A 27,952-nucleotide genomic window follows, 5' to 3' on the forward strand; every position below is an offset into this window, starting at 1 on the left:
ATGGGGAGAGGCCTGAGCGCAGGAGCAGAAGGCGGGAGCGGCGCTCCGGCAGGGCCCACTTCCCGCCGGGCCGCAGGGGGCGCTGTGTCCGCCGAGCCGCCTCCTGGACGCTGCGCGGCGCCCCTCCCTGCGGGAGCCCGGGTAGAAAAGGAGGAGTCGCCGCGGCTGCCTCCGGAGCCGCCCGATCGTCTCGGCCCTCAGTCCTCTCGGCCAAGCAGCAGCGCGGGCAGCCGCCGGGCACCATGGGCAAGAGGGACAATCGGGTGGTAAGTGTCCCGCGCCGGCGGGCAGGAGGCGGCCTCCGCCTAGCGGCCTAGTTTCCTCGGGTGGCCGCGCGGTCCTGCGGTCCCCGGGCGGAATCCGGCCCGGCCCGCCTTCCCCGGGGGCCCTCGGGCTTCGCCTTACCCAGCGCCCGCGGTCCCTCGCGGCCTGGCCTCGCTGGGGCGGCGCCGCTACACTCAGAGTCGGAGAGAGGCCCGAAAGCGCTTCCTAGGCCCCAGGGAGAAGGAAGCCCCGCGCACCCGGCCTGATGCTCCTGCCCCGCCCCCCCTCGTCCCCGCTCCCTCCCTGCCCCCCTGCACTCCTGCTCTCTCCCCTCCCCCTCCTTCTACTCCCTGCCCCCCTGCCCTGCTCCTCTCCTCCCTTCCCCCTCCTCCCCATTCCCTGCCCCCCTTCCCCCACCCGTCTCCTCCCTCTGTTAGAATAGAAGCTCCCGGAGGGTCCGCATCCATCTGTCGGCCTCCCTGCGGGTCTCCCCGCCTTGGGGGGCAGGGGGTCGGTCAGCCTGTGTTTGCCGGGGCCGCTGCAGCCGCGCCTGCGGGCCGAGGGCCGGGGCTCGGGGCCCGGCCGGGCTTTGTGTTCGCTCCCCGGGAAGGGCCGTCCCTTTGAGACCTTTGTTAAGTTCAGGTCTTTGGAAGAGGGGAGCGATGTCCGGGGCAAGGGACAGTGCCCTGGGCAGCCAAGACCGGTTCTTTAGCGTCTGGGAACACGCCTTTCTTTAAAAAACAAACATATATAACTTTCAGTACAATTTGGCTTCCTTTGTTATCAAGCGCATTTTATTTTTGCGTTTCATAGCATTCTTCATCAACCTGCCAAAGGGCTAACTCAAAAAAGGTTAAGAACTGAGACAAAGCAGGTGTTTGTTTATTCTGGTAATAGAGAGACTTAAAGGGAAATCACGGGATCTGAACCCTCTAAACAGCCCGGTTTCTTTCGGCTCTCCGGCAACTTGTGTTGTTGGTAATGTTTTGTACCGGGGAAAAGACAGTGTATTTTAATGTGGAACTTGGAAGGAGCCACAAAGATCACCTGGGGCTAGAGTCTAGCCCAACCCTTCATTTTAAGGCTCTGGAAACTGGAACCAGAACTTAGCAGGAAAACGGCTTAATGGAAGCAACGTCGGAATTGAAGAGGAGATATAATAAATGGCATTAACGTAGAGCTTACCTTAAAATGTTTTTCTTAGAGCATCTCTCCATTATACAATTAAAGAACCTTAGGCTTCCCAAGGGGAGGTGACTTGCCTGTGGTCACACAGATAATAAATATAGAAAGCGATAGAATTTGAAGCAGTCTTCCCATTTCCAAGCCAACATCCCTGACTCTGCTACTTAAATTCCTTGGGAAGTCATCTCCCTTAGTTTGAGATGACCTCCAGAGTCCTCTCCAGCTTTCAGTGGTATGTCATACTGTAGTCATGTCATCAACCCTACACCAAGGTCACTCAGCTAGTGAATGGCAGAGCCAGATCTGGAACACGATTTTCCCTGCTCCCAGACCTGGGCACTGTGTACAGTACTGTACTGCTGATGTTGATTCTGAAGTTTCTCCCCCCAAAATAACCCACCACCTTTCTACCTGAAAAACTGACATTTTCTGAGACTGACTTAAAAGCAATTCTAATGCTTTTGGTGAATGCCTTCCTGCTTCGGAAGGCAATTTTTGTTTTGTTTTGTTTTTGTCTTTAATAGCTCTTTCATGGTTTTGAATTTGTTTAGATTTAACTGGACACAGTAATTTACAGAGGCTAGATTTAGTAACAGTTGCTTTCTGAGATGCCCTTCCTGTTCTTTATAAATAATTACAGTGTTCCCTCTAAGATAGCACATACCACTTCCATTTTTCCTCAGTACCTGCTCAGTGACTCCTACACTTGCCACCTTTTGCTTCAGGTTAATTTTCTATTAGCTATACTAATGGAAAAGTACAGAGGCAAAGATAATTGAAAAGTCATTTATATTTCCTCTTGGCATGTGTTTATGTAGTTATGCTTCAGGTAACTTTTCTGTGACCTATGCTAATGGAAAAATACAAAAGCACAGATAATCCCAAAACTATTTATTTTCTTTTGGTTTGTGTTCTTATAGTTGCGTTTTAATGTGGGTGGATCTGAATTGGAAATTTGCAATACTCAAATGATGGAGTCTGTGATATTCCATGGAACTATCCAGTTTCTGGAAACCAGACAGTTTCTTTGCTTTCCTTATTGGAATTAAATAACGTAATCTCAGACTAATAGGAAAAAACCCACAAAGCTCTATGAACACATAAGAAAAAAAAATTTTTTCAGAAGGAGATAGTAAAATGTTTTAGTCTTAAAAGAACTTCCTTATAGGGCTGAAGGCTAAATACAAAATAAATGTCACTAAAAATATGTTGTGCATACTTTCCTAGAAGTTTTGTGGGAGTAATCTGTGCCTCATCTAGATACAGAGTTGACTTTGGGTTCTTAAAACCATGTCAGCTAATCACAAGACCCATCCAAGATCAGAGATGCTCATCATCAGGTTGACCTGAGGATGATGAATTTTTTGGCCACAGCAACTCTAAAAGATCTTCCACTTGATGGCATATAAATGTGGATTCATGCCTCCTTGTAAAGGTATTAGATTGATAACCTGATTGATTGTACTTTTGAATTACCTATAAATAACATTACTAGTCAGGTGTTTTTTGTAATAGAAATTTTTTGGAAATTTTTTTTTTGTTTGTTTCAAAGTAGGCACTGGAGAGATATAAAAATATAACATGACTCAGAAACAAAAAATCAATAAATTCTAGTAAACTATATCATATTATAATTAAGATAACTTGGGCAATTTGCAAAGCTGTCTTTAAGGTGTAACATAGCAAGTTGGTTGTTATTGCCAGTAGTTGTGATTGTACACAGCAGTTAAGCATTAACACAGCTTTCTGGTTGACGCCATTCTTCACATGACACAGATTAGAATTCTCAGCTAAAAAGGCAGTTGAATGGAATTTATAAGAGAACAACAGCAAAAAAAAAAAAATGAAATATCTGAATTTATACTTCTAGCCAGTCTGATCCAATATTTAAATTCTTAGCACCAGCTCCTCAAAAATCCCCCTAGTTGTGAGTTACATTCTGCAGGAGTTTTTAACCATGGTCTAGAGAGCTGGGATCTCATAGTCCTGGCCCCATCACCAAATCTGGGCAAGTCATTTAATCTAGTTAGTTATACATGTTTCCTCCCTTGTAAAATTATGGAGTTGGACTAAATGATCTGTTAAGGCTCTACTTAATCTGAAATGAAGTGTTTTTACCACTTCTAGCTCAAGTGAAAAATTATCTCCAAAAGATTTATTATCTTTAATTAGAGAGTTGAAGAGGTTCTTATATGTTACTGGTAGTGGTGGTGTTGCTGACTCTGCCAAAGAAATCTGGAAATGTATAATTCATTGCAACAGTATAAGAAAAGGTAGCAGTTTTGTTTTTTTAGATTTTGTTACAAATAGAATGTTACTTCCATATACAAACAATTGCAGTGTAATTTTCTTTTTGTATGTCAGGCATTTAGGTCCAAAACTTTACTTTTAAGCTTAAGAATATTTCTTCTTAAACTGAAGACCTTTATATGTAAGCCAAGAATATGTTCACATAATTAATGTGGTCATGTCAATTCTGCCAACTTTCTGTTCTCTTTGAGTAAATTGAGTATGAGGGCCAAGTAATTGAGATTGAACCAAAAGAACGTTATAACATACAAAAAATTTTAATAAAACATCATATTTCCTTTTAGGACCCTGGCAAGAAAAGGTTTTTGTTTTGCTTCAATCCTTCTTGAAAATATTTCTAAAATGTAGTATATTTTCATGTCTTATAAGTGTGCTATAATTTAATCTTTTCTTTGAGGATATCATGTGATCAGGGTGATTATTCTGAATAATAAAGTACAGTATTGTACTGCCTAATACTAATGAATGAATGACTTAGACTGAGCTAAATCTCAGTTACAGACTCGTACAACATACAGGAAGTTGCCTTTTTTTCTTCCTTCCTTCCTTCCAAACCAAGTTTTTTTTTAAATAATTTTTCTTTCAAAATTGAAGAGGAAACTTTGACAGTGATGATTATGAGTCTTTACCATTCTTTGACTGTTGACTTTCTTTTTTAGCTCAGTTTTTGTACAGCATAAAGGCGAAAGAAAGTACCGGAGTTATCTTTAAAGACTATCATTTTAGTTTAATTTCTTTCTTTTTCCCCCTCTCTCTAGGCTTACATGAATCCTATAGCCATGGCCAGATCTCGAGGTCCTGCTCAGTCAGCTGGACCAACGATACAGGATTACCTGAATCGGCCAAGGCCCACATGGTAATTATAAAAACTATTCATTTATTTATGAGGTTATTTTTTAAAACCTTATTTTGTTTGCCAAAAGGATACTCAAGACTTGTTTTGTTTATTGTTAAGTATTTAGAGGCTACATTCCGCCCTCATACTACAAACAGTTCCTACATTAAAAAACAAATCTCAGAAGGTAGGTTCCACATTCTTTTAAAAAAATTTTGAATATTCTTCATCTTTCATAGTTTAGCCAGATTTTAGGATAATAATCCTCTGACCTCTTTTTAGATTAGAGAATGAGAGCTCATTATTTGAAAAAACTTCGCTTTACTTAGTCTACCTGTTCTAAAATTTGGGAATATAATGTACTGGTTACTGACTCTTTCTGATCTAGTTTATTTTCCTTGTCGCTATTCCACAGGGTGACATCAGGCAGGAGACTTTCAGAGGAGGCCCTCGGAAGGTCTGATAGTTGAAATGTGTCAACAATGCTTGATTCTTTTATGTTAAATGAAGCACACCATATCAGAGGGCTGCTAAACTGACAGCTAACCAGAGTACACTTACAGGGAAATTTACTGTATCTCATGTTTGAAATTGAGATGAGGAAATGATTTATCAGTGAACTTTCAAGTAAATACAACAGAGGTTATAGACAAAGAATAAGCCTTTTTTTCAAGAATGTTTGGGAAAAGATGGTGATTGAATGTTAGCAAAGAAAATTGTTTTGTGTATAATAAACAGTAAAGTTATTAAGTGGAAAGTTATTAAGTATTAAAGTTATTAAGAATTCATTATTGAAACTTTCCTGTGCTTTTTTATATTTCATGGACTCCGTCTCCATCCCCTTCTTCTTCTATATCCATTCCCTCCCCCAATGCAGAAAATATATTCAAATTAGAAAAGTTATTATATAATCATTTTTCTTTTGTAAATAATTTTTTGAAAAACTTCTCTCTTTTGATCTCTTCTTGAAATTTGTGGCTGTTATCTCTTTGATACGTATAAACTTATGTTCTATTTTTTAAGGGAAGAAGTGAAAGAACAACTAGAAAAGAAAAAGAAAGGCTCCAAGGCATTAGCAGAATTTGAAGAAAAAATGAATGAGGTTGGTGAACAACGTGCTTTTTTATATGGAAGACATTTTTGCCTCAAAAAACCTTTAACTAAAATGTCTTCTATTTTAAATTGTTTAATTTTTTAAAAAGTTTTTAAGTTCAGCTGTCTATAACAGCAGTATCTGTATTATATAGTAAACTTAAGTATTTTGCCCACACTACCTTCTTGATAACTATGTGAAATGTAACTAATCTGAACTTTCTAACCTTACTCTTGTCAACTTTTACTGCCATATTATCATCAGAATTGTAAGTGCTTTGTAGGATATTTTGTAGGGTTATTTGATCTTTGGATATATAGACTTTAAAACATTTTGCCACAAAACTAAAAAAGCTAAAATATCAAACTACGAAAAGTACTTGTGGGGTTTTTTTCCAATCATTTTTCAGTTGTGTCCAACTCTTTGTGACTATTTGGGGTATTCTTGGCAAAGACACTGGAGTAGTTTGTCATTTCCTTCTCCAGCTCATTTTACAGATAAAGAAACTGAGGCAAGCAGGATTAAGTGACTTGGCCAGAGACACACAGCTAATAAATGTCTGAGACCAGATTTAAACTCAGGTCTTCCTGACTCTGGCCTGATACTCTATCTACTTCTCCACCTAGCTGCCCCACTAAAACTACTAAAATTCTATTATGGGCGATACATAGTATTTCAAATCTTAGCGGGGAAGAAAACTTAAAGAAAGAAGGTGCTTATATATGTTAAAAGAACGATGTATTTTACCACCCAAATAGTGGCAAAATCAGACTGAAAAGTATAGTAAGAGAAATCTCATGAAAAAAGCAACAAAAAACTTAAAAGTTCTGGTATATAACTGTTCTTAGTTGGGACATATATAAATATAACTATAAAACACTTTACAGAAATAAAGGAAGATGAAAATAATTGAAGAACTATTTAATATGGTACTTATGACTGGGCCATGCCAATATAATTAAAAACTGTGGTAGAATGTAAATTAACCTAAAGATTTGTTCAAACTAATACAACTAGACAAAATAATAACAAAATTAATTTGGAACAATAAAAGATCTAGTGATTCTTAACCTCCTTTTGCGGGGGGGATGGGCTCCTTTGGTAGTCTGGTGAAACCTGTTTACCTATAAAAATGTTTTTAAATGCATAAAATAAAATTCATAGGGTTACCAAGGAAATCAAGTGCATTGGAATAGTACAAAAAATTTGTATTAAAAAATGAGTTTGCACATTCCAGGTTAACAACCCCTAGTCTAGAATCTAAATGGGAAATAATTAGAAGGGAAAGGTAGGAATGAGGGGATGTCAAACTGTTATAAAGCAATAACTATGAAAACTATTTGGTACTGGTTAAAATCTAGGAAAGTAGATTAGTGAAAAAAATTAGATAAACAGACAAGAAGTAATCAGACACAGTAGTCCTATAAAGCCCAGAACATAAAATCATTTGATGAAGGGTTCCCCATTTAACAGAAAATCAAAAAGCACTTTGGCCAACCTTAAGTTTAGGCCAGCAACGATACCATATCTAAATGCATGTGTGACCAAAGTATAAAAGGTTACTTTCTCCATAGTGAAGAGAGGGTTTCCTTTCACAACTCTAATAGGTAAAAGAGTAACCAAAAAAGGGAGACAGAAATTTAAAATGGCAAGAGCCATTTTAGAACAACAGATCAATGTTGCAGACAATTTTCAAAAAGCAAAAACTGCAAATTCCAGTCACCATATTTAAAGTTTTCCAAACCACTAATAATTAAGAGAAATACAAAATAAAACTATTAAGATTTCACCTCACACCAAGGAAATTAGGTTGACTGAACTATATATTCAATCATTCTAGAAAGCAATTATGAATTATATGAAAAATGTGACCTAACTGTTCCATTTTCTGTCCGACCCTTCCTAAAGGAAGTCAAGACTGGAATATTCAAAGCGCTTTTTGTAGTAGCAAAGAACTAGAAATAAAGTGGGTGACCATTGATTGGCGCTTCGCTGAATAAAGCATGGCATATGAATGTAGTAGACTGTTGTGCACTAAAAATGACAAATATAAGGAATTAAGAGAAATACGGGAAAAATCATGAACTGATACAGAGTGAAGAACCAGGAGAACACTATATTCAGTGTAACTGAATTAAAAGCAAAAGACATCAATGACATATTCTGTCTTCATGACATGATAACTTTCTTCAGGGGAAGGATACGTTAAAAAGTCAGTTCATCCATCTGGGAAAAGTATGATGTAGAGAAGATAAAAAATAGCTGAGCACTCTCAAAGTTGAATTAAGAGCCTTAGTATTTTGATTTCTAACTAAAAATTAGTTTACATTAGATAAAGTTGCCTAATTTTATAGGTATAGAAACTAATGAATGAGTTGCTTTCTAAAAGTTTTTAAATCATTTGTTTGTAGCACAGAAGGTATTTCCTCACAGACATGGTTAGGTTCTGAGACCAGCCTACAAAAAGCATCCTTTTAGAAAATTTTTATTGAGCTACTTGTTTTGTTCATTTTCTGAGTCGTCTTTATAGGAAAGGCTTTGTTTGTAATATATTTTTATTCATTTTTTTTTCAGAACTGGAAAAAGGAACTGGAAAAACACAGAGAAAAATTGTTAGGTGGAAGCGAAAGTTCATCAAAGAAAAGAGAGGTAATACTCTTAGTAATGATCTTAATGTTAGCATGCTGACTGTAAGCTCCTCAAGGGCAGTGATTGTTTTTATTTTGTCTTTGCATATTACTTGGCACATAGTAGGCACCTTAATAAATGCATCTTGATGAACAAATGTGAAGTATATCCAGTATTTAAATTTTCATAATATCTTACTGTTAATGCATTTAAGAACTGAGATCATTTTGTTACTTAGACTTCTGACTTGCAGAATTTAATCACAGCCTGACAACATTTGTTTCTTTTTAGAGAAAGAAAAAGGAAAAGAAGAAATCTGGTAGGGTGAGCAACGTTTTCCTTTTTTTCCTTTTTGCCAAATGTAAATGGATTAAGGCCCTGAAAAGTAAGGACAATTTGTTTTATTAATAATATGACTCAGACTAAATAACTGGGCAGAAACTAAGGGGCTGATTGTATCAATTGGGAATAGTGTTCATGATAGGAAGATGCTAACCTCCTGTAGAACTGTGGCTCCTTTATTAATATTAAAGAAGAATATTTAAATAGTATTTGTAAAATTGAGTTGGTTTTTTTTTTTAACCTATAACATTTAAACAGCTCTGAAGGGAAAAAACTTCTTTAAAAAAAATCTTAATGATTCTTAGGAACAAATTAACCAATGTTTTTGATGAGGCACAGTGAAATGAACAAATTCTGCATCTCACAAGCTTTAATTGTTTTATGTTTGGTCAAGTCTTCATCCTCTTCTTCATCAAGCTCTGATTCTTCCAGCAGTTCTTCAGATTCAGAAGATGAGGTAAGAGTGAATTATTGTTTTTAATATACTATATGAAATATGATGTTCTAAAACTGTTTTTAAATGTGTTGACTACACTGTATCAAAACCCAATGAGAAAAATGCATTATGTTGTAGACTATCAGAAATGTTTTATTCAAAGGTTTTAGTTGACAACCTTTTTTAAATATACAATAAGATTTTGATTAGTCATGCCCACGTGATAGAGAAGCTTTGGTGTGTGTGTGTGTGTGTGTGTGTGTTCATCCTTCATTGCCAAAGAAGACCATGCCATCAGAGAAATGATGACATGACTTGCACTTGACTTTGTTTTGAGTGAGGGACGACTGAATGGAGAAGCTTTGGTATGGATAAGTTAAAAAGCCATGTGTTTAAATTGGAGTATTTTTAAATCTCTTTTTGTGAAACTGTCTTCATTAACAAGTCAATAAAAAAAGAGAATATCTGCAAACAGTTCATAGAACCCTAGAATGTTAAGATCTAGATGAAACTTTAAAAAGTAGTTCAGCCACCATATTTTATAGGTAAGGAGTAGAGGCCTATAGCTGTGAAGTGACTTACTCGAGGTCAAACAGCAGGCTAGTGCTGCAGTGAACCCTTCCCCAACATCCCAGAAACCAGTCATTGCCTAAGCCTTTTCCATCCTCTCTTCGCAACATCTCTTGGATCCATTCCCATCTCACCACTCATGTGGCTGCTACTTGAGCTCAGACCCTCATCACCTCTGGCATGGACTGTTATAATAGCCCTGGGTTGATCTTCCTGCCTCCATGCTCTCCTTTCTATTTGCTTCACTCAGCTGCCAAAATAATCTTGCTAAGTACAGGAATAACCTGTTACTTCCCTACTCAAAAACCCTCAGTCTAAGTTAAAATACAACCTCCCTGTGTTCACAGGCTACATCCTGGTGAACCTGGACTACCTGTTACACAAGCTCGGAGCATTCACACAAGCTGTCCCCAGTGCCTGAGGTGCACTCCCTATGTCGGCCTTGGAGAGGCCTTCCTGGATCCTCCAAGTTATTAGTGCTTTCTCCCCACATTTTGCTGGAAAACTTTGATCTCTCCTTATGTTCCCTACTTTGTATTATACTTGTGTATGTATTGTATGTCTTAGATTCAACCCCCCTTTTCCACCACCACTACCACCAAATAGAATATGAACTTTTTGAGAGAAGGAGCTGTTACCGTTTTTGTATTCCCAGTGCTTAGCATGGTGCCAGCCACTCAGGTGGGGGGGGGGGGGGGCAGTTCTAGATCAGTGAGCCCATTTATGTAGGGAATTTCCAATGGATAGTCTCTATCAATGCAAATCAGTAACTCCTCTGTACTTTTAGAGAATTTACTAGGACACAAATCAAATTAATTGCCCATGATCACAACTAATTTTTTCAGAAGTAGTACTTGAATCTAGGTCTTCGTGATTCCAAGACTATTCCACTCTTTCTTCTTTGCTGTACCTGCCTCCTTACCATGATCAGAGTAGACATTTAATACTTGTTTGTTAGATTGAATTGTAAAGACTAGCAGATTGGGCAAAGCATTTGTGGATCGATAAATGGCAATTATATAAGGCAACTAATCCCTTTTTAATCCTTTTCATTAATTGATTAAGGTAAGAAATAAATAAAATGCAAAAATTATATTGGTAGAGTTTAATGATACAGAAACCCATTTTTTTTCTTAAATATTTTATGTAGGATAAGAAACAAGGGAAAAAAAGAAGAAAAAAGAAATATCGTTCACATAGATCTTCAGAATGCTCCATATCAGAATCTGAATCAGATAGTAAGGTAACACAGAATTGGGATGGCAGCTCTTTTGGCATATGTAATTAGAGGCTAGATAATCTATTTTTAATTTTTTACCATATAGAAAGAAACTCAAATAATTGCTTGTTTGCCTTGACTTCCATGAAGATTTTCTTATAATTTGACCAATGCAGGCACCTACCAAAACAATGTTTATCCTGTTTCTAGTGTCTGGAATTATTATCAGAAAACCTTTCGGTAATATTTTGGAACAGCATTGCCTCTGAGACTCAGTTGGCCTCAGAGCCTTTGTTTCAGAAGAAGAAATCCCTTCCTTGCTCTAGGGAAGAGCTAGACATGTGAGCATTGAGCCTGTTGTTGAGGAAGGTTCTCCCTGTGCTACAATAAGAATTTACATTATAACGTGTTAGATTTTTATCTCGGTTTCTGATTCTTGAATTCTTAAATGGGCTTTAACTCCTAATGCTTGATCTGTGAATATCTGAACCTTTTTCCCAGGTTAATTTTGTGGCAGGTGCCCTGAAAGAGCCAGACCCCTTTGGTGATCATGTTCCTTTTACTACAAAAAGATGCTTCAAATTAAGGAAACATCATTTCTCCATAGTCCAGTCCTCTCAAAAGTTATTGTCAAGGAGTGAAGCAGTGATACACCAGAACTTCAGGGACAGTGTGAAGGTCATTTAGAACACTTTCTCTGGAAGATCTTAACTCTATGAAGCCTGCAGTGCACAGTTCTCTTGAATGTGGCATAGATGCGCATGCAAATAAGTAGTTCAGAAAAGATGGTTGGGAATTAGGAAGGGGCCTGTGGCTTGAGTTCAACACAATGAAAACAGATGATAGTGTACTAGAATTCAAAGTACTGGACTTGGAAAGTAAGACTCCAAAGATAGGGAGATAAAGAGAATCCCAAGTGGCAAATCACCTACTAGCAAAGGTGAAAGGTATACAGCTACTCTCACAGCTCCCCCTGCTGCAGTGAGAACAAGCCTCAGCCAACAGGTGTTTTTTAGTACACATACAATATGCATGACCCTGTTCTAGGCTTCGGAAGAGATAGAAATAAGATTGTCCTTGCCCTCATGGAGCTTAAAACCTAGTCAAGTGAGAAGTAGTACAAATACTAGCAGCCATAATACAAAACAGAGATAAATTGAAAAGCTTAAAAGTACATTTTAAGGCCTGTGGAAAGTTTTCCTAGAAGGCTTACAGAATTTGAAAGATAGACCTCAGTGACCATTGGATCCAAGTCACCCACAAACGGAATTCCTGCTTTAACAAACCTAATCAATGATCTTCCAGCCTCCACTTGAAGGGGAACTCGCCATCTCTGGAGGCAGCCCACTGTCTCCTGGATGATTCTGGGTTTGAGGAAGTTTTTTCTGATGTTAGCTATAGATTGCCTTTTGGCAACTTCCACTTACCAGTGCAGGTTTTGTCCATTTTGACCAAAGAGAGGCAATCTAAGTGTCCTTCTATATGACAAGTCTTAAAATATTGAGAAGCACTGTTTTGTCTTCATCCCATTACACACACACACATATGCATGCACACACACATGCACACCCTTTTCTCTATAAGTATCTCTCCCCCACCCATCAATTTGAGGAGAGGACTGACAAGATCAGATCTGTACCTTTAAAAAATTGATCTACCATTAATGCTAACGCTGGATTGAAGGAAGACCAATTACACGTTAGAATATCTTTGAGGAACGTTTTGCAGTATCCCAGGAAAGCCTGACTTTAATGATATATAATGGGAATAAGAAAGAAAGGGTGGATGTGAGAGAGACTGCAGAGAGGTTGACATCTAGAAAATGTTCAGTTTGGGAGAGTGAGAGGGAATAACAAAGATGATACCGTGGTTTTTGATGATATTGTTGCCATTCACAAAAATAGCAAGTCAAAAAAGGAAAGATTCTGAGGTATAGATAGTAGATTACAGCCAGACAAATAACTCCCAGGTTTCTCCCTTTGGTAGAATTGCCAGAGGTTGAGCAATTGTAATGACTGAAGTAAGGGAATAGAATTAGGGAATTCAGCTCCAAGTCTGGGCGTGGTGGGGTTTAGATGTAACAGATCCTTTAAACAAAGATAGTTTCTAACATTCTAAAGCATATTGTCCATTTTAATTGTAATTCAGTGGGGAAAATGGCATTTGGAATAAAGAAGACAGTATTTGAGCTAATTTGGTTAGAAACCTCTTCTACATAAAGGTTTACTTCCATAATTTTTCTTTTCATTTTCACAATTTTTAATATAGCAGACCTAGTATTTGCATTTGATCAATCATATCATTGTGTTTATTCTTTACTACAATTACTACATTTTAAAATGATATTTTCACTTTATTTAGGACAGCAGTAAGAAAAAAAAGAAGTCGAAAGATGAACATGAGAGAGAAAAGGTAAATTAAAAGGGTTTCAAATATTTTGAAAATGTTAACATGTATACGTTAGTTTTTGGATGACTTGGGAATCTATCTCATTTACTGATTTTAGTTATTAAATGTATAGCAGAGGCATGGCCTTTTTTGGACCTATTAAATCTATTTCAATGAAATTTCATCGATTTCATATGTTAACTTAAGAGAAACCGCTTACCAAAATTAAATTTTGAACACAATAAAGTAGTAGAATAATTACTTTAGACAGACTACGCCATCTAAACCGGTATTATTTAGATGGAATTTTTGTAGCTCATCTCAGAAGCTTTATATAATGTATTTGGAATTAAATCCACTTAAAGTGTATTTTCTTCAGAGGATAAAATGTCTTCACCATAAAATCAATTCATTTAAAGCAAGTACTTGGTAAGTTGAACCTTGCTTCTTTATACCGTAGGTGCATCTTGAAGAGCTTACTTGTAAATAGATTTATTTAAATCATATTATATTTCCCCAATTGTTTACATAATAGTCACAGATTTTTATTTTCTTAGTTTTAGAATTGATATTAACTTGTACAACATTTCAGAATTTGAAGGAACATCAGGAGCTATTTAGTCTAATTGCTTAGCTGTACAAGAATCCCTTCTACAATACCCCCAACAAGTAATCAGGTAACCTTCTCTTGAAGGACTTTTGGGAATCCATTAACTCACCCCATCCTGCTTTTGGATAGCCCTACTGGGTTTTTTTTCCCCATTCCTCCCCTTTTTTTATTTTTCTTAAATAATATTTTTCCTCAGTTACATGTACAAATAATTCTTAACATTCGTTGTTTTTAAGTTTTGAGTTCTGAATTCTATCCCTCCCTTCCTTCTTCCTCGCCACTTCCTTCCCAGACGGTAAGCAATCTGATATAGGTTATACCAGTAAAACATTTTCATCTTTGTCATTTTGTGCAAGGAAACTCAAAACAAAAAAAAGTGAAAAATAGTATGCTTTGATCTGTATTCAGACATCAGTTCTTTTCCCTGGAGGTGGATAGCATTTTTCATGAGTCCTTTGGGATTGTCTCTTGGATCACTGTACTGCTGAGAATAACTAAGTCATTTACAGTTACTCATCCTGCAGTGTTGCTGTTACTATGTACAGTGTTCTCCTAATTCTGCTCATTTCACTTTTTATCAATTTATGTAAGTCCAGATTTTCCTGAAACCATCCTTCTTGTCATTTCTTATAGCACAATATTATTCCATTAAAATCATATATCATAGTTCATTCCCCATTGATGACTATCCCCTCAATTTACAGTTCTAAGCCACCACAAAAGAGCTACTATAAATATTTTTGTACAAATAGGTTCTTTCCTCTTTTTTTTTTTTTTCAAATCTCTTTGGGATACAGACCTAGTAAGTGGTATTGCTGGGTCAAAGGGTTTGCCTAGTTTTATAGCCTTTTGGACATAATTTCAAATTGCTCTCAAGAATGGTTGAATCAGTTCACAACTTCACCAACACTGCATTTAATGTGTCAACTTTCCCTTATCCCCTCCAACATTTATCATTTTCATTTTTTGTCATATCAGCCAATTGTATGGGTAGGTGGTGGTGTCTTAGAGTTGTTTTAATTTGTATTTCTCTAATCAGTATTGGTTTAGAGCAGTTTTTCATATGACTATATATAGTTTTGATTCCTTTTTCTAAAAACTGCCTTTTTCGTATCCTTTGACCAATTATCACTTGGGGGAATGACTTGTATTATAAATTTTACCCAGTTCTCTATATATCTGAGGAGTGATGGAGTGTCCTAATTGTTAAGAAAATTTTCTGTAAATATCTCTGCCCTTTTTCAAGTCGTTAATCAAGTCGTCGTTGTAAATAAACACTTAAGAAATCTATTTAGAGAAAATTTTTGAACAGTAATTTTATCCTGCAAATAATGGTTCCCTAGTTTTGCTTTGTATTGAAGTATTTGCTTTATTAGTAAAACACAGTATTTGCACAAAATGGATGTTTAATGTTTGTTGGATTGAACCAGCAAGTGTTTTTTTTTTAAAGCCTGCTGCATCTGTAGCCCTGAAAGAGGCACTGAGGGGGATCCTAATGAAGTAGTTAATTATACAGTTGTTTTGTTGGTTGATTGTTTTAAAAATACACATATTAGATATAATTTAGGAAATCATAGGAAAATAAATATGGTAAGACAATAGAGATATGCATCTGAGTAGTGTGGTTTTGTTTTAACAAAACATGTTTTGTTACTAAATAGTAATAACTACCGTGAAACTTCAGAGTACTACAAAATGTAAAGCGTCCCCAGATTTCAGTAATTATTTATGGAGATGGAAATAAAATTTTAAAGATGGTTATTATTATTAAACTGGATCTTAGAAATATAAGATGTGCTTAATATATCATTAATATATCTTCATTCTGAGTAGAAATAATATATGTTGAATAATTCACAGGATATCAAAAGTCTGAGCAAGAAAAGAAAGAAGATAAATTCTGAAGATAAACCTGTATCATCTGAATCTTTATCAGAACCAGATTGCTTAGAAGAGGTTAGTATGTAAATTGAATCTTTTTCCTTTAGTTTTTGAATGTTTCCATTTTTTATATACTAAATAAGCAAAAAGGAATAACTCTTGAAAACATTTGATTAATTTAGATAACTTCTTCATCTGATATAATATGAAGAACACATGAAATGTAGAGTGTAAATCTTACATATGCATTTGAGTTTACTAAATTAGATTAAAATTCTACTTTTGAGACATTCTAAACAGTAAATCCAAACAATTGCTGTTAAGATTGAATTGATGTAGCTTATCTCAGAGGCTTTAAATATATTTGGAATTAAGTCCACTTAAAAGTGTTTTTCTTCAGAGGATAAAATGTGTTCACTATAAAATCAATTCATTTTAAAAATTAATACTTGTTGTGCCTTGCTTTGTTCTAAGTTTACTGAAAATAGAAAGGTGTTATGTGACCATTTTAATACTGACATTTAATACTTACAGGTTCTATAGTAATTTTATAGTAATTAGCTTGTTAAATATGTTATAACTAATAATAGTTTCTACATCTTTGCAGTATAAAGCACATGTTTGTGTTCTTGTTTGAACTCTGCTAGAATTTGTTTTTCATTAACTATTGTATATAATTCTAGATGTTATTCATAGAAATGGTGTTATACAAGCTAAAGTGATTTTTGAGTACTGACATTTGAAATTTCCTTTTTTGTTTATGATAGAATATTGCACTATGTACTCAGTTTAATTAACATTAATCTTGGTAAAATAAGAAATTAGTGGGGGTTTTTTCAAGTTTCTGAGCTATTTGAAAGGTGTAGAAGTAGTAGGATTTGAAAAAGAAGTGCTAGAATAGCTACCCTGGGGAAATAGAGTAATATTACGTGGACTGACCTTGTTCTGTTCATGTTCATTATCACTAATATCTGATCTAAAGATTCATCCAACTTTTTGTTATTCCTACTAGTCTGGTCTTCTCTGTATCATGAGAATAATATTGATCTCAGGCCTTTCACTAATTAGTTGTATTTTAAATGTATTTCTTGGCACCTCAGACCCAGAAAGAATTACATTTCACAAAATGACCCCCTTAAATTTTTGGAGTAATTTTTTCATTGAATTCTTTAGCCATGGCAACCCATGAAATGGATAAAAATGCAAAATATCCCCTAATTTTCTTTGACCTTCTTTAACCTCTAGTGAGAATTGTAGAAAAAGACCTAGATAGTTGTAAAAGTCAGTTTTTAGACTTTATTAACAGCTACTTTTCAAAATTGATAGGTTGTTTTGATATGATAAAATTTACACACACACAGACACATACAGACACATACAGACACATACACACACAGACACACACACACACACACACACACAGACACACACACACACACACACACACACACACACACACACACACACACACACACACACACACACACACACACACACACACACACACACACACCCTTCACACGAAAAGTCTCCATTCAGAGAAAGGAAAACTATACCCTGCAATTTTGATGTTGTGCTGACTTCATCAGGTATATTTAACTGGTGTTTCATTCTCTCTTCATTTTGATGATTTTTTATATTGTTGGAGCCCTCAGCTCTTCTGTGGTTTTCTTGTTGCTTTTACTTATTTTTCATAACTTCATATAGGTCTCCCCTGGTATCTCTGAATTTTTCATGTTCACCATTGTTTATGTGGTGGAGGAGTACCAGGGTACATTCATAGGGCATCTTTTTTTTTCAACTCTCTCAGCAATCATTACACACATTTTGTTTTCAAATTTTTGTTATTAAAAAATGTTGCTATACCTGTATGTGTATAAATAAACAATATAAAAATGCTCCAAGTTTTATTTATAAGTTATAATTTATCTGATATCCTCCATGTAGAATTGTTATTTTTGCCCAGTAATCATGTTAGTTGTTTAGCTACTGAAGGAACACATCAGTAAAGAAAACCAGGAGACATACAAAATTGCAATTAAAGGTAAAGATGCCTTATTGTTCCTACTTGGGAAAAATCAATTAAGGTGCTGCCAGTGGTCCTTTCATATTAAGAGGACCTCATCCTAATGGCAGCAAGGAGCTTTATTTCATAGGATACCTGGTCCGTCTTACTTTGTCATACCCAGACAAACATAGGCAAGATGACCACCATGAAGATAGGTTTAGTTTATATTCCAATATCTGTAGCAGAGGATAAAGAAACAGAAATTATATAAGAACTCAAAGGATATTACCTATAAACCAAGTGACTTCAGTGCTAAGGTAGATACAAAGTGTGGCAAAAAATGGTGAAAAATAGGTTCAGAATTTAAAAAATCAAAAAAACAAAAGACATAAATTACTTTCCTGTATATCATGAATACATTCTTTAAACAAAAAAATTCTGTCAGTGCCTTTTGTTTTTTGTTTTGTTTTGTTTTTACATCACTAACTTCCCTACTTTCTTGCTCCCAGAGCTCTACCCAAAGAAAAGCAATTAAACAACATCTGGCAGTTAAGACACCATTGAATACCAATGATCTATCCCTTTTTATCTGGATGAGGGAATAATAATAACTGACATTATGTATTGATAGTAACAGCCAGCATTTATGTAACATTTTAGGGCCTACAAAAGTGCTTTATATTATTTCACTTGTGCCTCACAACAGCCTTGTGGTTTGTGAATTCCAGGTTTTATCTCTGTTATACAGATGATGAAGCGATGAATCAGGAAACTGTCTTGTCTGCAAACAGCTGGTTTATGCCATGGGTGGGATTGATGCCATGGGTGGGATTGATCCCATGTCCAAGCCTAGCACCTGATTAATTTTGGTACACTGTGTTTGTTCATCCGACTTCAGATACCAAGATTAGTTATTATATTTATCTGAATTTTGATGTATTTTAGTGTTTCCTTTTCATTATCATAATCATCTACATTGTTAAGCCTGCTTTCTTCCATCAGGATTAGTACACTTAAGTCTTCCTGTGTGTCTCTGAATTCTAAATGTGCTGTGCTTCTTACCATATGTTGCATTCATGCACTTTAAATTGTTCAACCATTCCACAGATAGCGCTCACCTTATTTATTTCCAGTTTTTTGCTACCACAGAAGTGATATTATGAGTGTTTAATATATATGGAATCCTTCTTTCACTTTTGGGTATATCCCTAATTAGTTGTAACACTGGATTCAAAGGTAGGCACAAGGGGAATGACAATTCTGTAGAGATGGTTTCTTCATTGGCTACAGTTAGTAGATGACATTATCTTCAATTCAAGTTTAAGAACATTACAGGGCCTCAATAAAATCCACAATCATTTAAAAGCAGTCAAACTAGTAACACAGGAAAAACTAAGTAAGGAAGATACATATGGAGAAGATTGCTTTGGTCTGGTGGACCACCAATTGAGTTAACCCATTGGCATATAATATGTGAATTGGGGCCTAGAATTAAACAAGAGGAGAGGAACCTAGATCAAATTCATGATTTTTAATAGCACTTTAGATGACAATGATTCATGTATTTATAGTATTTTAAGGTTTACAAAGCATTTTTCTCACAAAAGCTCCATGAGGTAATTAGTAAAAAATATTATTCTATTTTACAATATGAGAGAAACATGTAACTCAGGTTAAGTGACATGATTTAGTCCTATTTCTCCAAATCCATAGGATTTTTCTTTCAAATGAAAATAATCAAGTTATTCTACCCATTTTAATCCCCGTTTTTGATGGCAGTTGTCTCCCAGAATGAATGATTTTGTGGTCAGTCAGGGACCACACCAGAAAAAGAAGAAAGAGCATCCAAATAAACTGTATTAAAGGATATTTTTTTTTATAACCGACCAAGACCACAGGATGCCATTAATCTCCAATTCTGAATCAGATCATTTTGGGAATGAGAGAAGGAGGGTGGAGAGTATGATATAAGTAGCAGCTCTAAAAATAGCCTCCCCCCTTCTCCCTTTTATACAGGAAGAATCTCATGTTTGAAATGTATTCATTCCTCCATTCCCAGGGCTTAGAGATGGGAATGCCAAGGGTTGGCTGTTACTTCTCCTGTGCCTATAGTTTGGGATCTTGGGGCACTTAGGAAACCTTTTTCTACACATCAGGAGGAAAGGGCAGGGTTAGAGCAGCCACAGACTGTCAGTCATGGCAGTCTTAGTTTAATTGAGCTTGCACTACCTGTCCCTGATCACACAGCTTTAAGTGTTAGTGTTTGTGTTTGGACCACAGCCTCCTGATTCCCATATCTGGCACTTTTCAGTTATACTAACTCAAGTTCTCCTGCAAATAATGTAAAAAACCTTTCTCTCCCAAGACTCAAAATTGCAGCTGACTCAAAAGGCAGTGGAAAGAAAACATGTAGAGCACCTCGACTGGGGCAGCTCCCTCACTTTGAAAGACACAGAAAGCTACAATAGGACATGATGTCATGTGACCTGAGACATGAGAAGCATATGTGATCAGCGAAGGAGGCAAGTCAGAGTTAGCAGGAGGCCAGCTCAAGTGTCATTCTGGTGTCCGAAAATGGCGCGTGAACTTGGAGAGTAGAAGCAGCTGTCCAAATCAGAAGGGAAGCTCCCTTCAGACTGTATCAAGCAGGACACAGATACCTCTGAAATGTTTGGACATTTTGAAAGTCATTTCAGCCTGTAATTGGAAAATAAATTCAACTGCTAAAATCTTATGTCATGTAATTTTAAAAAGCAGCAATCACCATAACTTGTGCCAGGCTAGCCTCAATTCCCTTTTAATGAGGTTGTTTACTAAGATTTCAACATTTGATGGAACCTTTCCTGCTCTTATAAACAAAACAATACTTGTAGACAAATATTAATTGTATGACTGCATCCACAGAAGGACTTTTATTAATGAGGAGAGGGTGTCAGTTTAGAAAATAGGCTAAGGGTTTTATTTACGATTTTCACTCAATTTTTTTGTTTGATCATTTGATCATTGTTAAGTTTATAATAACAAATTTTAGCACCCACTGAAATCATCAAGTTAATTATTGCTCATTTTTGTTATTAAATGATTATTTCAAAGTCTGGCCAAAGTAGAAAGGGACTTTAAAAGCCACAATGTAGCTCTCTACAACACAGCCTTTATGTGGGAACCTACAGGGAGCTGTCCTTCCCCAGATAGTCCTACTTGGGCAGCTATCAAGACCTCAAACCTCCCTTAGCCCCTTCACAACTCCCTCTCGTTGCTCCTAGTTCTTCCTTCTGGGACTCAACAGAGCCACTCTCACCCCTCTTCTCTGTGACAGCCCTCCAGGGCCTGGAAGATACTGTCATCCTTGTCTCTCATCATTCTTCTTCAGGATAAACTTCATCAGGCTCTTCAGTTCTTCATGTGATGTAAACTTGAGGCTTTGTACCATCCTCTTGATCACCCTTTGGATACTCTGCCTTATCAGTGATCTTCATTAGGAGCATATGGTACCCAGAACTGGACATGATGTTACAGAGGTAGTCTGCTAGGGTAGTCCTTACACAGTGTGTAAGTACAACTGCTTGAGCCTGTGGTATTCACAGGTTGCTTTGACATTAAAATATCTATCACCTGTTAGTTAAATTTTCCTAGGGTGGACCTTAGGAATTAGATACACAATCTTTGACCAGACCCCTGCTGGCTTGCTGGACAGAACCTGCAAGAGTTTCTACCCTGCCTGTATAGGTTCAAGGACCTAGGTTTACCAGTACAAAACACTGAGGCATTGGAATGCTTTTAAATAACTTTAATATAGCATGTATATGTGTGTGTATTTTTACTGTGTACATAACACTGTGTCAGATTCCATATGATTTTATATAAGATTATATTAAAACTTTTTGAAGTATTTTATAATGAAATATTCTTGTTATATCAGGTTATCAAATAAGATCTTTTACTTATTTTTGCAAGTTTCATAGAATATTTCATTAAAATTTGTCTATTTTTTTAGGCACAAGCAAAGAAGAAGAAAAACAATGAGGAAAGAGAAAAGACCACAGCAAGTATCACTTATATCCTTATGTGATAACAGAGTAATTTTATGTGTCAGAAGTATGGAAAACTAAATTTAATAGAATAAATAACGTAGGTCAAAATGAGATCTTAGAGCCATAATTTATTCGTATAGCAGTGTTATGTTGTCTTGTCCTCCAGTAATACTAGCATTATTAATAATAATTAATGTTTATATCATATTTTGAGGTTTTCAAAGCAACTTACATACATTATTTCCTTTAGCTTTATACAATCCTGTGAGGAAAATAATACTGATATTATTATCCCCATTTTATAGCTAAGGAAACAGGCTTAGTAAAATTAAATGATTTGCCCAGGATAATGCTGGTCAGTTGACTAAAAAAGATGTTGCACTATAGTAAATTTGTATATGATGATTTTTAGAATCACAATCTAGTGTTACATGATACTTCTGTGTTCAGTATGTTTACTTTGGTGTGTATTAATATTAAGGAAACTGTTCATTTAATTAAAAAAAAAAAAGACCACAGCCAGTATCATTTATATTTGTTTATGTTCAATTCATTTTTTTCTTGGATACTAAATACTGAATAGTAGTTAACTTTTAAAATGTCATCGTTTAACAATTGGAATTAATATGAATTATTGGCACCTGGTAAATGTTTGTTTTGTTGTTGTTGTTGTATCACTTTCTTCCCTATGTAGGGAAGGAAGTAGCCTTTACTCAGGTACAAAAATAACTATTTGTTAGAACCAGATGGATGTGTAATTCATCCTTGGTGTTTTTGGTTTGTAGCAGGTTAAATTTATCAGTAGAATAAAGAACTTTGACAAGATGGGGTTTAGAAGATAGAGGGCAGAAAGCTGGAAGCATATGTTAAGCTAGCAGACTTCTTTCCTATTTCTATTATGTGCTGCCTTCATAAAGTACCTATTACTGAACTGTTTTCATAGTACTAAGATTTTACATTTCTAATTCAGTAAGTAGTAGTAGATATAAACCACATAAGGAAAAATTCTTTAGGGAATCCTCAGTAATTTTTAGGAGCATCAAGGAGTTCTGAAACCAAAGCATTTGGGAACTAGTGCCTTAATGCCTTAATGCAGATGTTGAGTTACGATGCATGAATAACAGCAGGTAGAGATGCCCTTTTATGTGTGATAGAGATTGACCTAAGAACCAGAAAATGTGAATTCCTAACCTTGGCTTTCCCACTACTTATGGGACCTGGGGCAAGACCTTTCACTCCCTGATCCTGTTTCCTCAACAGCAAAAATAAAGGAGTTGGACTAAAAGGTCTCTGAGATCCATTCCAACTCGAAAATGCACATCCATGATGTAACCAGTTAAAGAAGTCATGATGTGATTGGTTTGTTTCTTACTGGATGGTACTAAATAGAAAAGCCCAGTAGCGAAGCCACCAAGACCTTGGAGCTTGGAGGTGGCAAAAAGAAAACACTGGTGCAATGCAACAGAAAGTGGATCCCTGAAAGAGTAGAGATGGCCATGAGAGAGGCGCCCTCAGCCAGTGTGGTTGGCAGCATCCCCTTGAGCGGCATCTACACAGCCTCTACTCCTTAAGGCAGCCCCTTTCTGCATCACATGGCCCTGTCACCTCTCTAGACTGATGCTTTGTACTCAACAATGTTCCCTGTAGTCTTAGCTGTATCCTGAAGGCATCACTGAAGGGAAATCCAAGGAAATAGCCAGAACTGCCAGCCGCCTTAGGACATTTTAAGCACAAGGAAAGATGTCTTTTTAATGTGGCTTGGGCTTGAGATCCTTTTAAAATTCTAACTTCAGGAAGGCTCAGAAGGATGTTGTGGATTGCTCTTGTATTGTCAGAGTTTACATCTTCTTAGGATAATGACAAATTATAATCTGTGTAGTAAGTTATTTCCCAAAATACCTGAGCATAAATTGTTGAAGCAGTGAAATGATAGTCTGCCTTTATGCCTCATCCACAAACTTGATGTGAGTTAGCTAGAAAAACAGATCCCTAGCAAGGGATGTGGATGGGATACATTGTATTATTTGCATAATTAAATGCCATTAGAAAATAAAGTTTACGGTGAAAATGACTTTTATGAAGAGGTGAAAGGCCTCCTTGGATTTTGATGTAATAATGAATTTTGAAGAAAGCTGTCCTGAAAAAGTCATTGAGTTCTACTTCCTCCATTTTGCCTTTGAGAGAAATACCTGACCAGACAGGTCTAGGGATCATAATAGATCATTTAAAGCATCTCGTCCAACTTCTTCTTTACAGAGGAGATGGACTCAGAGCGTTTGGCACAAGGTTTCAAACCTGACTTACAACTTTCTGTTGATTTCAACCATAACGCCAGTAGTATCTTCAGTGAGGACTGTCTAGTAGGTGAAGTTCAGCATGCTCTTCCACTGAGGCAAAGAAGGACATAGAGAACGAGTCCTGCAGGGGAGAAGACACTGGAGAACTTAAAAAACAAGGTCAAGATAATCAGAAGTAAAGGGAAGACAAGGAAGTCTCACAATTTCTATGACATCTGTCCTTTCAATATTAAACAATGCTATAAAGTAGCAATTGAGATATGCAAGTAACTGAAGGTTTAACCCTCCAAGTGCCAAAATATGTTAGCTTTAGACCTGAGGGAAGCCACAGGACCCAGAGGCAAAAATGAGGAAGGAGAGAGTTCTAGGAATGGAGGACAGCCAGTGAAAATGCACGAGAGTTGGGAGGTAACACTGTAACAAAAGTCTCAGCTAGAATGTCTCACCTTCTGCAAGAAGCCTTGGTATCTTCATCTGATACTGTTTCCAGTTTGTCTTGTTCCTGCAGAGTTGTTTATTAGTGGTCTCCCACATAAGACTGTATACTTAAGAGCAAGAGCATTTTAAAGTTGTTCTTTATTTACATCCCCAATACTTAGCTCAGTGCCTGGCACATAGTACGTGCTTAATAAATGTTTGTTGATTTATCAGTATTTCAAAAAGTCAGACCACAGCATATCAGTAGTGTTAAGAAGAAAGGGCTTATTTCCACTGAGTCAGAACCTTTTATTATAAGTCAATACTCCAGATTATTCCAGTTCAAACATTTTAATAAAGCTATATTCTATGATTCTCATATATTTAAATTATTGACAATAGCTAAAGGTTATATAAAGTAGCTACCTAACAATTTCTTATTATTTAACAGTAGTAGGTTTAATATTTCTGATCTGGAAAACATTATAAGTCAAAATGTGCTCTGTGTTTCTATTATGTAATTAAAATCCCAAAGTCAATACAATTATTTTATCTCTTAAGATAATATCATAATTTTAAATTAGAACTCTTTAAAAGTAAAATAGACAGCCTGGCAAAGATGAAAGGAGCATATAGGAATTATGGACTTTAGAAAACATCCCATCCAACACCTCATTTTGCACATGAAGAAACTGAGGCCCAGAGATGGTGACTTGCCCAAGGTCATAAGGGGTCATAAGTGGCAGAGCCAATATTTAAATCCTCTCAGGACTCAATATGTTTCATTGTCTCCCTCTCTTTTCAGGTGACTATTTGGGTATCTTGTAGAGAGAGTTCTTGTTCAGACACAAGCTGGTCTCACTGGTCACTGAAGTCCTTTCTAACTTTTAGAATCTATGAAATTATATAAATTATATAAAATGAAATCATAAATTGGGGCTGGATATTAAAGTATACCTTTATGAGATTTTCTTTCCTTAAAGGGAACACTTAGGCTAGAACTTTAATTTTTAATAAATCAGTAACATATTAACTGTATATTACTTTCCACATATGTATAAGCAGTTCTCTGCTATTCATTTATGACAGTTGGCTAGGATCTAGCAGAAATTAACAAGTTGGGTACTGTAAATCATACCTTCTTCCTTAGAGTCTGCAGACACCCACCCCTCAAGGATGTATATAGGTAGATTTCAGGGGGTTTATGAAGTCGAATGCTGAGGGAAGGGGGGATTACATCTTTATTTTCACTAACCTCTAACTAAAATTTAACATTTCTTTCAATTATTGATGTAGCAGCAAATCCACAGACTTCATTAAACTGCTGGTGAGGGGTGGGGAGGGACTCCTGCTTTTTATCCTTTTCCTGGCATAGAATTTTCAAGAAAATCACAATTCAGTCTATTTCCTCCTTGTTTTGAGTAGCATTATTTGCTTGTATTGCCAGCCTGTATTGAAAAACCTTTATTAGAATGATCAAAAGCAAGAGAATATTGCCCACAGTAACAGCAATATTATTCAAAGAGTAATTGTGAACTTCTAAGTTATTCTGAGTATTACACATACTCAAATCAGCTACAAAGGAGCCAAGAAGGAAAATGTTATCCACCTCCAGGGGAAAAAAATGATAAACAGAAGTATGCATAATATGGTTTTAGAGACACGCACACACGCACACGTCTCACATGGTAGCCTTCGCTAGTGCACTGTGAGGAGGGAGGGAAATGATGGTGTAGAACTCTTTTTTCTGCTTTTATGTGATAGAGTTTTCTTTATCTTAAATGTAATGATGCTCATTGTATCATTCTTTCAAAGGAAAAGACAAAAAAGAAAAAGAAGCACAAGAAACATGGCAAGAAGAAGAAAAAGAAGAGCACTGGGTCAGGTCCAGAGTCAGCATAGCCCTAGGACCTCCAAGACCTCCCTGCCAGAAAGTGCAATGTCTAAAGGAAACTTCAACTGTGAAAGTTATGGCTTCTGCTACCCAAATGCATGAATGCTCCTGTGTTTTTAGAGCCTGAGGCCACAGGCCGGACAAGGCCGTGATTGTTGCCTGCTGCTTATTACATGGGGTACATTCACCTTCTTTTTTGGTTTGATTTCTCTCCCCAGAATTCTTAGATCTGGGAGATATTACACTAGAGTCCAACTGGTATTTGAGATATTTGGAAATAAAGTAAAATCTTTTAGATAATTAATTTTTTTAACAGGAAGTATCTAATTTTAAATCAGTAGACATAAAATCTAAATGCATCTCTAGGATGTATTCAGAGTGACAAATCAGAGATACCCAGATGACTACAGTTGGCCTTTTTGAAGCAAGGGCATGACATTAATGCCCTCAAAGTCTTTACTTTTGTAGATGTATATTTTTTCCCTTAATTTTTTTGTTTACCTAGGGGAACGGGTGGGGTGGGGTGGGGAGGGCAGGGCGTCGCTATTATTTTAGCTAGCTAAATAGTGTGCCTTTTGATCCTTGCACATCCTATCTATTTTGGTCAGGACAGACACTGTGCTTCCTAGGGAGCCAAGAGCTGGGTGGCAGCAGACTGTCCCTTTGCATTCTGGAGCTCGGCTCTCTGCCAGCTACATCAGGTAGCAAAAACAGACAGCATCTGGCAGCATGAGGGAGCTCCAAAACCTAGGAAACTTACCTCCACTTCAATCTTAGGAATATTTTTAGCAGTAGAATGTTACATAATTTGAATTAATTTTGGTTACACTTTGGAGGGAATCATTTCATAGAGACACTGGTTTTTTTTGGTATAGATAGCTAAAATATTCTGAAATATTTTGCATGTTTTATAATATTTTATGTTTTAACTAGCCAGGGAAATTCTATTGTAACCAGTGACCATTATTTTTTTGTATGAATTATGTTCCGGCTGCATTGTTTCAAGTGTGTAATTCCTTATTCTTGCTATAATAAGTTCATTAACTGTGTTTAATTGCACACTTGCTGAAAATATTTAGCATGTAAAAAGCAGGTTTTTGATATTTAACGGCTTCATATTGAAGCTGATTTGCTATGAGCAAGTTAAGTGGCAGGCCTAGTATGCTATATGTCTTGTTACATAAAACTACTGCCAGAATCTCAGTAAATATACCGTTTAAAAAGTTTGTTGTCTTTATATATTAATATTGAATTAAGACAGGGATTAAAGTAAAGTAAGAATGACCTGATTGCTTTTTTTGTGGCATATTTTACTAAGATTGGGTGCCTCAAATGTCTGCTGCTGAATTATGTTTACCAGTGATGTGAAAAGCAACCGAGAAGTCGTTTTTACTTCACACTTTTATAATCAATTACATGAAATATAATTTACTGTCCATTGTGCCTGTTATAAAGGGTGTTCTAACTGTAGTATCTTAATGCACAGAATATTTTGGCATGACAAGAGGCTGAATAAATGGCTATTTTGCTAAAAAAAATAGCTG

The 27,952-nt window shown here is 36.5% G+C and overlaps 1 protein-coding gene across 1 annotated transcript; it reads left to right on the forward strand.

The window, feature by feature from the left end:
- FAM133B (family with sequence similarity 133 member B) lies at window positions 1-27,946 on the forward strand. The gene is made up of 11 exons (XM_072651513.1): window positions 1-266; window positions 4,518-4,615; window positions 5,618-5,696; window positions 8,262-8,336; window positions 8,607-8,639; window positions 9,052-9,114; window positions 10,814-10,906; window positions 13,244-13,294; window positions 15,741-15,836; window positions 21,764-21,811; window positions 26,330-27,946. The coding sequence occupies exons 1-11, from the start codon at window positions 243-245 to the stop codon at window positions 26,414-26,416; spliced, it is 747 nt and encodes a 248-aa protein (XP_072507614.1). The 5' UTR covers window positions 1-242; the 3' UTR covers window positions 26,417-27,946.
- Window positions 27,947-27,952: the final 6 nt, after the last annotated feature.

The sequence above is a fragment of the Notamacropus eugenii genome, chromosome 3 (genome assembly GCF_028372415.1).
Source record: "Notamacropus eugenii isolate mMacEug1 chromosome 3, mMacEug1.pri_v2, whole genome shotgun sequence".
Taxonomy (NCBI): Eukaryota; Metazoa; Chordata; class Mammalia; order Diprotodontia; family Macropodidae; genus Notamacropus; species Notamacropus eugenii.

What these genes read in the sequence shown, in the direction of transcription:
- FAM133B (XM_072651513.1), top strand. Translation starts at nt 243, where the DNA reads ATGGGCAAGAGGGACAATCGGGTG. An exon ending in CTTCAGATTCAGAAGATGAG is followed by an intron (nt 9,115 to 10,813) that starts GTAAGAGTGAAT and finishes TATTTTATGTAG; the next exon opens with GATAAGAAACAAGGGAAAAA. An exon ending in AACCAGATTGCTTAGAAGAG is followed by an intron (nt 15,837 to 21,763) that starts GTTAGTATGTAA and finishes CTATTTTTTTAG; the next exon opens with GCACAAGCAAAGAAGAAGAA.